Source organism: Sesamum indicum, linkage group LG3 (genome assembly GCF_000512975.1).
Source record: "Sesamum indicum cultivar Zhongzhi No. 13 linkage group LG3, S_indicum_v1.0, whole genome shotgun sequence".
In the NCBI taxonomy this organism is placed as follows: domain Eukaryota; kingdom Viridiplantae; phylum Streptophyta; class Magnoliopsida; order Lamiales; family Pedaliaceae; genus Sesamum; species Sesamum indicum.
This window is the reverse complement of record NC_026147.1, coordinates 19,682,268-19,698,275: the sequence shown is the minus strand read 5'-3', so window position 1 is coordinate 19,698,275 and position 16,008 is coordinate 19,682,268. Positions and strand designations below refer to the sequence as shown.

The following is a 16,008-nucleotide window of genomic DNA, read 5'->3' as shown; positions in this document are numbered from 1 at the left end:
TAATTAGTTAAAATTTTATTAATTAATTTCATTATTTATTATAATTTATTAAAATACATAAACAAATAATTTATAAAAAAATTATTATAAAATAAAAAATTAAGAACGATTTTAGTAATTGTAAAGAAAATGTTACAAATCTAAACAAAAAATCGTTCCTAATATTAATGTTAAAACAGTTCTAAATACATGTTTCCAAATAAGATTGACCTTTCCCAAACAATTACAAGAAACTGTTCTAAATAAAAAAATTTATCGTGCCTAATACTCTTTCAAAAATTGGCCACCAAACAATTCCAATGACCGTTCCTAAATATATCACCAACATAAATAAATATAGTTTCAAAATTCAGGCATTAGTATTACAAAAACTGTTTCAAAAATGACCAAAAATAAATTATATAGTCTTTCCAAATATTATCCAATGTGTTCCAATTAAAAAAAATTGAATTCAAATATAATATTAGGAACGGTCAATATCAATGTATTACAATGACTATGCCAAATTGAAATGGTCTTTCACCAACCGTTCCTAAATATTATTATTAACACCTTCAGGAGTAACGATTTGTAAATCATTCCAAAATTCGGTCCAAAATAATTTCATCAATTTCGAACATTCCAAATGAAAAAAAAAATAAAAATCCTTTATTAAAACCCAATTAAAAAATCCTGCATTTTTTTTATAATGCTTCTTTTTAAGCCGTTTAATTATAAATAATTAATTAGTGTGTAACATGTTATTTTTGGATTAAACTCCCTTTATAAGTTTTTACCAAACCTTTCACAATATTTGATGAGCAATAAATAATGATGTACATGTTGAGACAAAGTGGAAGCATATGCATATGCATATGCATGCATCTAAAGGAGAACGTAATACTTACCAGAATATCATTTGTACATCCGTAATCTATGTCAATATATAACCACTTCTGTTCCCCTACCATCACAACCCTCTCATCAACCAATATATATAACAATCAATACTGAATCACACAAATTAATAATTGTATGTATATATATGTGCAATCCCTAGGGTTTCAAAAGAATTATCATCTTTGCCAAGCCATTTTGTAACCCGATCCCGATTCCATTCCGAACCACTTCCTTGCCAAGTCCTTCAATCCATGATCATGTACCTCACAGAACTTCTGAGCCCACCCATCCGGCTCAACTGCTGAAAACCCTAGTCCGGGCGCCCGATCATGGGACTTAGGGTTCAACTTTTGAGTCCAGTCGAGGACATAAGCCGATACGCGCCTCCTAAACTTAGCCCTAAACTCCGGCCACGCTTGATACTTGTAGTGATTCACCACGATATGGTTGCTAACAAATCTCTTGGTCTTGTAGCCCCGCCTCAACCTAAAGTGATGCACCACATTAAGTAATGAATCGTCGATTGCATCCAATAGCACTATGGACTTATGCCGGTTGTGGTGTCTTCGCCTACAATGGTACCCCTGTGTCACACCCATCACCGGATGAACCCTTTGCTCGGACGGACCAAATTCACGACAATTGATGCTGAGTTGCCCTAGTTTCGAAGAATTTCTTGCTAGTAGTGATTGTAACAAGGATGTCGAGGGTTTTGGCAAGTTATCCCACGATGACCTGTACACGAATTCATCGACATCGATGTATATGATCCATGTACAAACTTCTTTAGCATAAATGGCAGCATGTGAAAAACCAGCCTCTTGTGTTTTTGGCCATGCCCAAAAATAAGTTATGATATCAAAACCCTCTTTTACAAGCTCCTCCACAACTTGTTGCAAATCATCATCACTTCCATTATCATATAGCAAGAATTTCTCAACCCCTATTTTGGAATGGTAAATGACCCATTCCCTCAAGAACTTGGCCACATTGTTAACCATGGTGTTGGCGCACAGTAGGGATTTACCTTTCTTGGATTCTAACCTGCGCGGGGGTGTGTAGTAGGCTACGGATGGAACCACCTTGTTTTCCGTGACGATTTCTAAGGAGACTTTGATTGGCTCCGCTTCGCCGCCGACTGGGGGTACCGCAGTTTGTTCGGGCCGAGGACAGCGGAAGACCTCCTGCATGGAGGTAGTGACGGCTGTCCTAACGCCGTTAGAGGCGTCGTCGCCAAACACACACCGGAGTTCGCTCGGCTTCCGGTTGGTTCCCTGGTGAATGTTGACGCCCTTGACGAATAATACGACGTCGTCGTTGGTGGTCAGCGAATCGTACACCAGATGGGACCACTGCGAGAGCAGCGGCCATGAGAAGCCGTTTGTCTCCGGCGGATGCATCGGCGACTTTGTCAACAGCGGTTGCTTGAATGGAAGCCTCCGTCGAGCATGCAGCGGGAGAGGGCAAATAAAAGTCGCTCGATCAGGAAAAGGCAACCGGCCGAAATATTTCGCCGGAGATACCTCATTGTTTTCGAAGACACAGAAATCACCATTGGGATCTGATGAATTTTCCCTCCGGGGGACAATGACGAAAACCTCCCAGCCCGGCAGGAGAATCGAGGTGGTGGAGATTGGAGATGGTGGCAAAGGGGGTGGGGAATTTACGTAATGAACGGCTGTCAGGTTGTCAATGATAGCATAATTAGGGGGGGCGGCGGCGGGGAGGTTCTCTCTAATAGCATAACTGGGAGCGGGAGCGGGAGCGGGGGCGACGGCGATGGATGGGGTGGTGAGGGTGTGGGTGATTACATAATTGGAGGTGGCGGAGGGGGAGAGCTGGAGGGAGGAGGAGGCGATGGCGTGGCGGAGGTAGTGGTGGTAGAAGACAAGGCAAAAGGCAATTGAAGCGACGACGTATAGGAAGGGTGTACGGACCTGACAAGCCATGAAGAGAAGAGAAGAGAAGAGAAGACAAGGGAAGAGGGAAAGAAGGGAATATTAATTGTTAGGTATGTTTTGTAAATTGATAATTAATTGTCCATAATCCATTATATAATTATTGGGATTATTTTGATGAGATAATTTAAGAAATTATGCTTCTATTTAGTAAATAAGTGAAAAGAGAGAGAATTTTGGTAGTAAAGTATCATCAGTTAAAGATTATTCTTAAATGTCTGCACATTTATTGGTTATGTTGTATATATTAAATAAAAATATAAAATATAGCATTATTATTTTATAATATAAACTACAATGTATCGGTGGATTTTGGGTTTTTCTTAATACAATATTTCAATTATACATCTAAATAATGTTGAGGAATTGACACTTTTATACATCATTGTTATTATAAGTGTGGAGCAGAAACATTAGGGAATTGAAAACATAATAATAAATTTTAATCATTGACAATTCAACAGTCAATAAATAAACTTTTAACTACCATTAAAATAAATAAATACAGTGTATTGGTATACTCAAATTCATTTTTTTACCCCTTAGCTATTAGAGAGAGAGAGAGAGAGGTGAAAGGAATATGCAGAGCTTGACACCACACCAAAATATGGATCATCAACATCAACTTTTCTGTTTTGTCACCACACCAAACTTTAAAATTGAAATTTTTTATCGCCCAAGAGACTCTTCTAATCATAGTCTGCCACCACCATCAATTCGTCATTTTCAACCACCATCACATTCTATCAAATGAAGAAACTGACATAAACATTGTAGTGATCTTGGAGAAAAGAGTGTTGTGTCTCATCTAATGTTTTACATAATCATAAGCAGATAAATATTCCTTCTTTTTTTTTCCCTGTCCCGTAGTCAGCATTATAAAATGTTACAGTAAAAGTTGTTTAGTTACGCCTAAAGAATTAGATACATGACCTGTACACGCGCTGTCTCCTAAAGTCTATCGACCTGCAGCCCCGTTCGCAAGCCTGTGTTGGGCCCCGAAAGTCGAGAATTCTCCATACTAGGTAGGAGCTGCAGCCTTCAAAAATCGATAAATCAATGTTCAGAGTTGTAATGCCAAATCTGGCTGTTGGGGTGAACCAATCTGTAAGCTAGAAGTAGGTGAACTTGCTGGAACTCTTACATTCAGGTCAGGAGGAACTGAAAGAGTATGTCTTTGTTGAGAAGATTTCCCTGAATTCCACATTTCAGCTTCTGCATGTGAACCAGAGGCTTGCCCTTGTGCCATTTGATATCCAGGAGTTGAAGTATTCAACAACTTAGATTGCTCAGAATTCACATGGTTCATAGCCAATGAATGACTTGAAGATGGATCATTCCCAGGTGCCGCTGCCACCTTCTGAGACAAAACGGAAACCCCTTCTGTCATGGAATGTCCTGGGATTGCTACTTGTCCGGCAGCTGCAGATAAATTGTATCCAAACATTCCATTGAAACCGTTTCTGTACGAGTGATGTGGATTTTGCTGGGAAGGAAATTGCCTTCTCCAAGAAGAAGCATCGCCTTGTCCTATTACATCGTTCTGGCTGTTCAGTTTTCTGACAGCTTCGACCATTCCTTCAGAAGAACCGTGCGCAAGACCAGAACTGAAATCAGAAGTCGGAGGTGTCACAACTTTGCCTGAATTGCAATCACCAGCAGTGCTATTAGAAGATATCTGCTTCTCAGTTGAAAAAGGCAATGGCCGTGAAGGTGCTTCATTATCACCCACCCAGCCAGGACCATATTGTATCCCAGCAGGTAAGACAGCCTCTATCTTCTTTGTCGCCATTTTCCAAGCTACGGGGCCAAGATTTGCAGCATACCTAGCCAGGCTTCTGGCATAAGCAAGGGCTTCTTGAAGACCCACCTGTAAGTTCAGAAGGACGGTTAGGAACATGCTGGTATTTGCTAACAGCAAAAGATATTGAGATTAAGCTCATTGGGACTGGGGACAAGTTATGTTTACCAAAAAAAATTTACTAGCAAAAATTTTTTCTGCAAAATGCAATGGCATTAAATCCACCAAACAGGCAAAGGAGTAATATCAGGCTACTTAAAAGTAGCCAAAACAGGTATCATTTTAGCCCCAATCATGAGTTAATGACGTTTTAGCAAGGGAGTACAGATCTCCGAGTCACAGCCCACAACATCATAAATTTATGGTTTCTCAAAATACATACCGGCACTAATCGCTTCATATTTCCAATAGAATTCGGATAAATATGCAAATTGTTGCACAAAGACAGTGAGTCCCTGTAGGTATCACGCTTGTTCTCATCCACCGTAAACTGTTTCTTTCCGTATTTCATGTCAGCCCTTAAAATTGATGCTGCGAGTTAGAAAAGAAGAGAGTAACCTGTCTGCGAATGAAAATTCACTAATTGTGGAATTTCAGTGCAGCATGAAATGCACAAGTACCTGGAAATTCATAATTCCATTCCGTCGACCATTCAGAGTAGTTTTCACCATTTCTTGAGCGGTGAGATGATGTAAATGGATCTGTAGACCGAAACCTAAATAATGTAGATCCCTTTCTTAGATTGTAAGAATTAGATCCAGTTGCTTTATCTTCCCCATTAGCAAGAGTTGCACCTGAAGGTAGCTCAGCACCAACACGATCTACTGGGGACGTTTCAAGAGACTTCTTCTGATTCTTGCTGCTGGGGGGCCTGCCTCTCCTCACAACCTTGGGCTGTGGTTCGCCATCATCACCTTCATGCTTAAGATTTTCAAAGTCTCTCTTCGCAAGGTCTTGTATAGTTCGTGCCTGATGTTGCCCACTATTGAGATAGCAAAATAGGATAATAACCACAAGGGAACAAGAAATAACAGAATGCACAAACCTGCCGATAGTAGACGGTATCTGAAGCATTATATTGCATGGCATTTGAGCAAATCAAAAACACATCAGCCTGAAATCAGGAGGGAGAGGTCAGTTTGATTCAACAATTCGCCATAACAACACCACAATATTAAACAAAATCAAATTAACTAAATTGACCAAAATTCACATTAATGACAACGCTTGAAAACAAGTTCCAGCAGCACAAGAAAGATCTTCCGAAAATAGAAAAATATGAATATTTTCTATATTATCTGAATTCTGAAACCCATCCAAGAAGGTTTAGGTAAAACTTCCACTGCACCAGTAGAATATGCCCAAATAATTCTTTAAAGGGGATAATGCAATACAATAAGAAATACCTATATCATAACAGAGAACAAGGTCTGCCGCACATTCTTTAACAGAATCCAGTAAAACACACCAGCAGGCATCCACCCTGGTGAATGCATCGACATCACCATCCCCAATTTTATTTTTTGGCAGGTGCTTTTTGACAATTGTGTGCCAAGCAATAATTGATGGGTAAGCAGATTCCAGGCTATAACTCATTGAGAAATGAATTCTAGATACCCTTGCTACACGGCTGTTCCTTTCATTTTACACTTTTATTCTGACATTGTAGCTTAAGAGAATGAATATATAGCATAATATTATGTTCTCAACCAGGCAGTCTCTATCCCAGCATGCTCAGCATGTCAAGCACATAAGAAATATCTATAATCAGATTCTCAATATATCTACACAGCAACCCGCACGCTTCTTCAACAAAAGATTTTACGATGATATTGTTGTAGTTAAACCCTAGAGAATTACTTGACACACAACACCTGAGAGGATTCAAGAAAGTCCATACAATTAAAAAGCTACACAAGCTATAAAATAATAAACCAGATTAAGAAATGACAATAGCCTAAGTCTGATAAAAGCCAGAGACAACAAGAAGACAATCTTTTAGAACCATTATCATACAAGAAGTCATTCCCATAACTGCAGAACACAAAGTTCAGGTTCTAGATAGAGTATGATAAATACATGGAAGTAACTGAAAGAGATGCATCAAGCAAAAAGCTACTAGAAAAGCTAGCATAATTCGATCTGCTGCAGTCTAGACAATTTCAACCACCAAAAGAGAATTCAAATTCAGATCAACAAGAAAATCATCAGTTCAAAAAGTTCCATCTCAGATTACTCAAAACTAACCTCCAAATCTTCCAAGGTTTTATAAGCCCCATCATCCAGTTTCTTCCTCACCGTCCCAAAATCCATAGGTTGCTCTATTATATCAAAATAATCAGGTAGCTGCAACAAAATTAACTCCATATCAGCTGCTGAGAGCATAAATTTATACTATCATCAATTAATATGATGTCATCACCTCATTGGGATCAACCGGCTCAGAAAATACCCCATAAGTGTCCTTTCTGCATCAACATACATCCAAGAAACTTAACACTGACAAACTGACTATTGAAAAACCCAAAATAGAACAGTACGAGATATAAAGAAATAAATATCTAAGAAAGATAAAAGATGCATACAACAAACCACATACTTCTGAAGCCTGTCAAGAATGAAGACCAACAACTTTTTGTCTGGCAAAGGAGTTGTGGGACCAGACTCCAATGGTGATCCTGTCCGCAAAATTAAATGAAATGACCAGTCATATAAAACACAAACAAAATGTTTGCCAATTATTCCAAAATCAAGAAGGGTTGTGTTTCGAACCATGTCCAGGAGTGCCTGTCGCTTTCACGTCCTCTTTATCCTGCAACAATAAACGTAAGCACCATTACTTCTCAAAGTAAGCAAATTACACAAGAATCATCCAGAGTGAAAGTCCAAGTGAAGAGGTTCGAGGAGGAAGCAGTTACTGGCAAAGAGCATCAGCAAGTACAGAAAAAAATAATACCACTGCCTTGCAATCTAAAGAACAATAATCAATTCACAGTAAGATAATTATCATAACATAAAAACTCATGGTAAAGACAAATCTGAACTTTTTTCAAGGAACAATGCTTTATAAACAAATGAAAAAGTATATTCACTTGAAGAAAGGATGGTCTGTATAGATAAAGTTCAAGAAAATTAAATACAAAATAAATTAGCAATAGTAATATATAGAAAGTAGCATACAGATGTAGGTATGCACGTACGTATGTTGCTATATAGAAACTACAAAAGTGGAAAATAAATTCATGCAAAACCCAGATTTCATTACAAAGAAAACAGAATTAAATACTCTGCTTTATTTTTGCAATATACACTTGACTGAGTCAAAACACAGCACCCACTTCAGATTTTCAGAAGTCAGAGCCTCCCAAAATAAAAGAAATAGAAAAGAGAAAAAGACTTCAATAAAAACATATTTTCGCGCGAAATCCCAGAAGCCCTTCAAAATTTTCAAATTACATCCTACAATTTGAAACCACCAAATTTTTCCGCGACCCAATATTCCCAAAATAGCAAAAATTGCTTCCGTAAAAGTTACCAAAATTTTCAAGAAACCTATGCAGAAAACAATCAAAACCAGTTTTCTCCACAGAAATCCCAAGTGAAACACATCCAACCCCCCTTCAATTTCCCACAATTACACAAAAGTTACCCAAAAACCCAAACCTGATCCAAAACCTCGTCGTCAGATCCGCGATCAACTTCATTAATCTTGCGTTTCTTCGCACACTCCGCCCGATCCTCAGACTCCGGATCTGACTCCGAACCCGACCCAGAGCCAGAACCCGAATCAGAATCTCGAGAATGCCGCCTGTTGTCCCGCTGGTGATGTTTTTCCCCAAGCTTAGTGTTGTCATTCGATTGAGGCAAGCGAACAACGAGCTTGACCTTCTTCTCCTTGCGCTCGTCCTCATCGTCATCGAATTCCGGCTGCGGCGGGGAATTGAAATGATTAGGGTTCCGGCGCGTGGGGTTTAGGATGAGTGGGGAAGAGGGTTCTTGGAAGGACGGCCTTTCTTCTTCTTTCCCTTCATCTCCACTGTTGCTGCTGCAGTTGGTACCTTACCCATTGCTTTGGGCTTTGGAGAGAGAGAGAGAGAGGAGAGAGAGAGAAGGGGCTAATTTTTCTTCCTTTTTTCTTCTCTCTTTTTTCTAGTACTACTGTTGCTATTGGACTATTCTTCTTTAATATTTTCCTTACGCTGTCGTTTTGATTAGTGTTTACTGTTTAGAGATGTTTTTCTTTTTTTTCTTTTCTTTCTTCGGTGGGTAGAAGTTAGATACACAAAGGGCCGTGGGGTGGGCGTCGGGTCGGATATTACGGATTTAAATCATTTAAATTGAATATTCAAAATTTTGAGTCGAAATTTCTATTTTAAGTTTAATCTTTTAAAATAAATTTTTTTAATTTATTATAATTCTAATTTTAATTTTATAAACTATGAGTCTTTTAATATATTATTTTAATCGTTTAGTATATTAAGAAAAAGTAAAATTCAAAAGTTTAACTTCAATTAACTAAAGTAAATAGTAAAGTATTAAAATAAATTAAATAAAACTAAACTAAAACTTAAGTTAATTATTATAAACTAAAGTTTAACAAAATAAATATTAAATACTAACTTTTGGATTTGATAAATTCATTTCACATTTTTCTTGAGACATTATGGGATTTATAGAATTACAAATTATTAAAATAAAAGCAAATAAAAAATATTTAAAAATATTTATTTCTTGGGAAAGAAGAAGAAGAAGTTTTGAAGAATATGTGATGTGTGTCTACAAAGGTCCTATATGGATGCTATCTGTGGACACTACGTGATATAAGCTTTAATTTTACTCAAAGGATTTCAAGCCTATAAGCTTATTTGTGATCCTATGAGGCTTTTTTGGATCTGGGCTTCTTTGAATTTAAGTCCATTGAGCTTGTTTTGACGAATTTATTTTTTGGAGGCAGTTTCTATTTGACTCCCTAGAGTTCTACCTGGACTGAGGTTTCCAAGAGCATCTTGGGCCCTTACCCGAGCTGAGCCTCTTGGGGGGGGGGGGGGCATTGCATTCATTTGGACTCTTGTGATATCTTTTTTCCTTTTGAACAGCTTGGGTCTATTTGAACTAACTCATTTTTATGGACATCATATATATTTAAGACAAACTTTTTTTTTCTAAGCATTTTCGTAAAATGATTTATGCCGAAATCATGAAAGATATATATGAACTATAACAATAAAGAATAATTAAGCATATAACAAAAATAAGGGTATAGTAAACAACATATCAGTATATTATAAATGTGATATAATGTGAATATAGGGACATAATTATGATAAAAAATTTAGGACACAGTACGGCTCAAGCACGACTCCTCTATAGATTTCATATATAAAAAATAAAAACACATGTAAACAAGAAACTATACAATTCGATTTAGTTTGTAAATTTGTAAATTTATAGATAAAAATATAACAAGAAATATGTTCTTTTACTTTTTTTTTTTCCAAGTAAAATATGTTCTTTTTCTTTTTCTTTAAGTAAAATATGTTCATTTCAATTAAAATTTTAGATATAAGCAAATGTGACATTATTGTAAGAAACAAACAAAGAAAAAGTAGCATAATTAGAAAAAGGGAAATTAGAAAGAAAATGAGGTAGAATGAAATTACTTGGGATATACAAATTCTTTTAATTAATTTTAGGATTTCATTTTTCAATTTTGCAATCCTTAAACTTAAATATACATATATACATATATATATAAGTCGAAGAAATTAATATGTCCAAAACGTATCAAGCGTGTCAGTATTGTATTCTTGTCGTACCCATATCGTAAATTTTTTTTAAATTTTTGAACACATTAAATAATGTGTTAGACACGTTATGAAAACTGTATTGATATTGTATCTATATCCAATGTTTGTCGGGAACTGCACAAAAAAATACTTGGAAGTATCGGTACAAAAATACATATTACCTAAAAGGCAATGGAAAGATATATTGAGTGTGTGTAGTGGATTGATCCATGGACATCATGTGCTCAAATTCTTTTTTTTTCTAGGAGTGGATTAGTTGAGAGGCACGTAGTAGATGAGTGGGGAAGGACACCATGGAAATTAAGAGAGATTTGAAGGTTATGTTGGTCATTTAAATAAGATCATATTGGGTTTTATCACGTTTCGACGTCTCGTAGCTGAATAATTTGTAACTGCTTTTTTAAGCTATAATCGGCTTATATTTTTAAGGGCGTGTTTTAGAGGGTATTTGGCCGAATTTATTTGAAACATCTTATAAACTCATACGTCTTATGAGGTATTTTAAGAGTTTAAAAGTAGATTTTTAAAGTGTTTGAATAAATAAGATATCAGAGTTTATATGAAAGGTAAAAGTGAAATAATAATAAAATTATGATTCTGGTTTCGTCTATTGGATATTAAAATTAAAGAGCTTATAAGATATTTTTAAAAAATGGGACGAATTTAATTTGTTTTAAAGAGCTTATAATATCCAAAATATCTTATACTAGAAATCTTACAAGTTTTTCTTTTTGTTTTTTACAAAAAATGCCAATCAGTTTTTAAAAACTTATAAACTCTCAAACATCTTAAAAGACGTTTTCAGGAGTTTATAAACTCAGTCATACACCGTCTTAGACTGTGATGATGGTTGAAACTGAAACGAACTAAATCTTTTTATCTGTTACTATTATAAAGAAAAACTGTGTTAGAGACACAAAGCGACAGTTTTGACACCACTGCACTAATTTTCTGTGATGCCGAAAATACCTTCGACTGATAAGATAACTAAGTTATTCAGCTTTTCAAATTTTACATTAACTTAACCATCGAATTAACATATTCTATTCTTATTTATAATTTATTTTAAAATATAAAAATTATTTATTTTATACATACAGAAACGACTAGTCAAAAAAAAAAGAAAAAGAAATTAGAATACAAATTGCACAAGAGTGCAAGTATTAATTGGGTTGCGTGTGAACTCATATACTTCATGTGATACTCTGAAAAAAACTTCAACTTTGTCGTATTTTCAGCGGTTGTTCTTTTGATTACTTACACATCAAACTTCACAAAATGGTAAGTTTTATTTCACATCTCCAAACTTCTTTACTATATTTCTTACAAATATTTACCAGTCATATGTAATTGGAAAAAATTGCAATTTAATCCGCTGTTACATGAAAAATGAACACACACAAAAATTTCCTTTAAAAAAAAGGAGCAAATTACTTTCTATATTGAAAAATAAAGTAAATTATCTCCCTGTCTAAACCATCGATAGGGGGTAATTTGCTTTATTTTTCAAAATACAGAGGAATTTTTACTTATTTTACACATCACAAAAGAGTAAATTGCATTTAGCCCTATGTAATTCGATTCAAGCTGGATTGGTATAGACTTTCCCATACTAAACTCATATGTTCTTCAATTTGGATGACCTTTGTCGGCTTTTGTGAACTATACTTTCGAACTTCAAATGTGCAATTTGATGGGATCGATACTTAGGTTGATTGTGGTTGAACACAGGGACTTATTTTTATACATTTCTAACTGGACTTTCATATACGGAAGTTTGTGGGGAAAAATATTTCGTGAATTTTTCATAAAATAAACTTATGAGATCAAGAACATTTTAAGAGCTTACTAAAAGTTAGATGATTGTCCTATATTTATCTATATCTATATCTATACTAATATAAAAAGAAAAATCCACTCACAAATGACGGTTAATGACATAGTCATACCAATTTTTTTTGTGAATGTAAAAAATGTCATTCACGATAAAATAACTAACTTATTCAACTTTTCAAAATTTACATTAAATGATAAATTATTATTTTTTCTTTCTTTTTTTCAATTAATGTAATATAATAGTTTATACATTTTACTCTTACTTATAATATATTTAAAATATAAAAAATTATTTATTATATACATATACAAACGACTAATTATTAAAAAATAAAGAGTATGGGACAATTATTGATACAGTCAGCACAAAAGGCAGTAGGAAGGAATTGAGAGATTGGGCTCATGGGCTTGTGTATGCTCAAAGGTGAGGAAGACCCAAATTTGAGTTGCAAGGTGAAGGAGAGGTGCAAGGTGAGGATAAGGAGAGATGATAGCCCAAAAGTTCATCCATCATGTCCTAATTCCTGTTTTTCTTTCTTATTATGAAAATTTATTGCAACTCATAAGTTCTAGTTTCTAACAAGTATGTTAATTACAAAATTATTCATTTTTAATAGGTTAAAGAAAATGAGTCTAAAATAAAATTCATAATTACTACGTCAAATAACTCGGATATAATCTCAACCTTGCAATTAATGAAAGACATCTTTTCTCCATATTTTGAAACTTCAGTTGAAATAGCGACAGATGAAATTTTGGGACTTAAAATACGAGTATTTAAAAGTACAAATTATTCACGACTAAAGCATAATCCAAGCCGGAACACTGCTTATTTATCTGTGTTTACATTTCGGATTTTCAGAAAAAAATATGTAATTTCAATTTTGTAGGAGTTTTCATGTGAAATGAAAATATATTTGAATTAATTAATGAAATTATAGTTTATATTAAAGTGTAACGTCAAATCAATGTATTTTGAGTGAAAACATATAGAAAATGAAAAGAAAAGAACAGAAGTTATTAAGGTGATCATCTAATTTTTGCACTCTAAAGGGCTATATTCAATAATTATAAAAGCTGGTCCAATCACCATTTGGTAGCTGCAAAATTTTGGTGACTGAAATCAAATGCAATCACATGGGAAAATGTACCAAAATTGAATGAACTCTCTCTATTATTGAAATCTAATCTCACCTAGCAAAGAAAATTATATTTTCCTCTATTTTGCATGCTATAAGTGCTAAAGCTACCACAAATGTGGACCAACAATCAATTACTAGTGTAAGTACCCTTAACATGACTCTATCTTGAATTTCTATTTTTCTATATGTTGGGTAGGTGAAGATTACAAAGCTTTTAATTTTCCATAGTTTTATTCATTTTGAGATGAAAATTTAGGTTAGAGAAATTCCTTTCTATAAAAATAATGGGTTTTCATAAAATTTTTAGAAAAGATTTTTTAAATAATTCAAGAATTATCATAGAGTCGAACGTCGTGTGCATACCATAACACGTCAATTTCTATGCCTTAGCTTTAGCCATATGGCATATACCATTTAATGGACCCCTGTGCCTATGTTACTACCATCATTTAATAAAAAATGGGCTAGGCAATAATTATCATCTACACATATTTTAACATTCGGAATCACATAATTGTAAGATTTAAAAGAAAGAATTGTAGGACAGAAATTGAGTTGAAGTTCGTGAGTGAAAACTCTTGTAAACCGACTCATTTTTGTACACATCTAAACTATTCATTCACATAGGCCAAGAAATAAGTACTAAATCTACTCAAATTTATGTACAAAAGCCATAATGATCAATCACAGCACTCCAATCCTTCCCTCAAAGAATAAATTCTTCTTGTCTCAACACTAACTCCCACCAAATTTAAAGAAAAACAACAAAAACAATAAGTGACAACTTTTATCTCTTTCTACCTTTTTGACTTATTTTTTTTCTCCTTCAACAAAGGAATAAACAAACTTGTGGATATGTCTTTATCAACATACTCACAGCTGATATAGTCAGCTAAGTTACCACTCTAGCTAGGAGGACTACTATACTTATGGTGCATATATAAGTTGGAGCAAACCAGCTACTGCATGAGTGAGAAGAGATCAAACTTTAGGAAAAGCTCTCCATTTTTGTAGTGAATTGCTGCAGAGCAGATTTGTTTGATTTCTTTTTTATTGTCGGCTCGTTGTTGATCAATACCAAAATGTGCATTTCCGTGTTCCTGTGGCAGTCCCACCCTATGTACCCGTTTCTTCTCTTGCTCAACAGAGATGAATACCACAACAGGCAAGTTCCATGTCCACACACTGCATGTGTTGAAAAAACATTGAATCTTACTTGTGTTTGAAGTGGTGGTTGTGTGTTTTAGGCCTACGAAACCGGTGGGATGGTGGGAATGCGGTGAAATATTAGGCGGAAAAGATGAAGTTGCTGGCGGAACATGGTTGGCCTGTTCGAGACAAGGTAAAGTGGCTTTTCTAACAAATGTGCTGGAGCTGCATACCCTCCCTGAGGCTAAAAGCAGAGGAGATCTCGTCATTCGTTTCCTTGAGGTAGACTTATATATATATATATATATATATATATCTTTATGTTAGAAGCTAATTATCATTTGTGTATATGCAACTATCAGTTCACCGTGGTGTGTTTGTTGGTGGGCAGAGCAATAAGAGTCCCAAAGCCTTTGCAGAGGAGTTGGTTGAAGAAGGAAATCAGTACAATGGATTTAACCTTATTGTAGCTGATCTTGCTTCCAAATCCATGGTTCATGTCTCAAACAGGCCTAAAGGAGAGCCTGTTTCAATTCAAGAAGTTCTTCCAGGCATTCATGTCCTTTCCAATGCAACGCTCAACTCTCCATGGCCTAAGGTTTACTGTTTTCTTACTTATCCAATCAAGAATAAACACCGAACTCCTCTTATATATATTTGTTTGTCAGGCGGAGCGCTTGGAGAGGAGCTTCAAACTGCAACTGGATCAATACGGTGAAGGGGAGATCCCGGTGGAAGAGATGGTGGAGAAGCTAATGAGGGACAGAGTGAAAGCTGATAAGAGCAAGCTACCAAATATATGTTCTCCTGACTGGGAACTTGACTTAAGCTCCATATTTGTTGAAGTAGACACTCCACTGGTAAAACCTTTCCATCTAACATAAGCTCGACAATTTCTTGATTCTAGCTTTTAGCCTCATGATTATCACTTTGGCAATGAACAGGGGAAGTACGGCACCAGAAGCTCCGCTGCATTGACTGTAAAAGGTAGCGGAGAAACCAGCTTCTATGAGGTTTATCTTGACGGAGACGTATGGAAGCAGCACACCTTGAACTACAACATTCAGAAACTGTAATTTTAGTGATATAAGTTGTCAACAAACTTCATTAACTATTGTTCCCTGAAAAAAAAAAAAAAAAAAAGAACGTATTAAGTGAGATCAGTTCATATTGTTAGTTTTACTATATTGTTTAAGGATGTTTGAATCAAAGTCTAGTAATAAATGGACCATAACAATTGTACGTTGTCTGTATCCTGAATGTCCATAGAAATAATATATGTTAAACGGGTTTCTCCATTCTTGTGTATTATACTCGATCAAATGTCATTTATCAAGAGAGGGAACTTGGTGTGTCTTTTATTATGATTTTCATGTTGGGGCTATCTCGTGTACGTGGTCGTCTTCTTTTCTGTAAATCCTCATCCTGGTTAAATA

At 35.3% G+C, this 16,008-nt stretch overlaps 3 protein-coding genes across 3 annotated transcripts; 1 reads left to right on the top strand and 2 right to left on the bottom strand.

The window, feature by feature from the left end:
• LOC105159025 (glycosyltransferase family 92 protein Os08g0121900) lies at positions 893-2,872 on the bottom strand. Its single transcript, XM_011075957.2, has one exon. It carries the CDS (start codon positions 2,826-2,828, stop codon positions 1,056-1,058), a length of 1,773 nt encoding a protein of 590 aa, XP_011074259.1. The 5' UTR covers positions 2,829-2,872; the 3' UTR covers positions 893-1,055.
• On the bottom strand, positions 3,598-10,458 carry LOC105159024. Its single transcript, XM_011075955.2, has 10 exons — positions 10,455-10,458; positions 8,302-8,696; positions 7,411-7,450; positions 7,238-7,316; positions 7,061-7,106; positions 6,886-6,984; positions 5,684-5,752; positions 5,259-5,607; positions 5,021-5,169; positions 3,598-4,707 (listed from the first exon to the last, which is right to left on the bottom strand). Exons 1-10 carry the CDS (start codon positions 10,456-10,458, stop codon positions 3,901-3,903), a joined length of 2,037 nt encoding a protein of 678 aa, XP_011074257.1. The 3' UTR covers positions 3,598-3,900.
• On the top strand, positions 14,171-15,883 carry LOC105158881 (transport and Golgi organization 2 homolog). The gene is made up of 5 exons (XM_011075783.2): positions 14,171-14,588; positions 14,671-14,854; positions 14,964-15,170; positions 15,241-15,432; positions 15,517-15,883. The coding sequence occupies exons 1-5, from the start codon at positions 14,506-14,508 to the stop codon at positions 15,646-15,648; spliced, it is 798 nt and encodes a 265-aa protein (XP_011074085.1). The 5' UTR covers positions 14,171-14,505; the 3' UTR covers positions 15,649-15,883.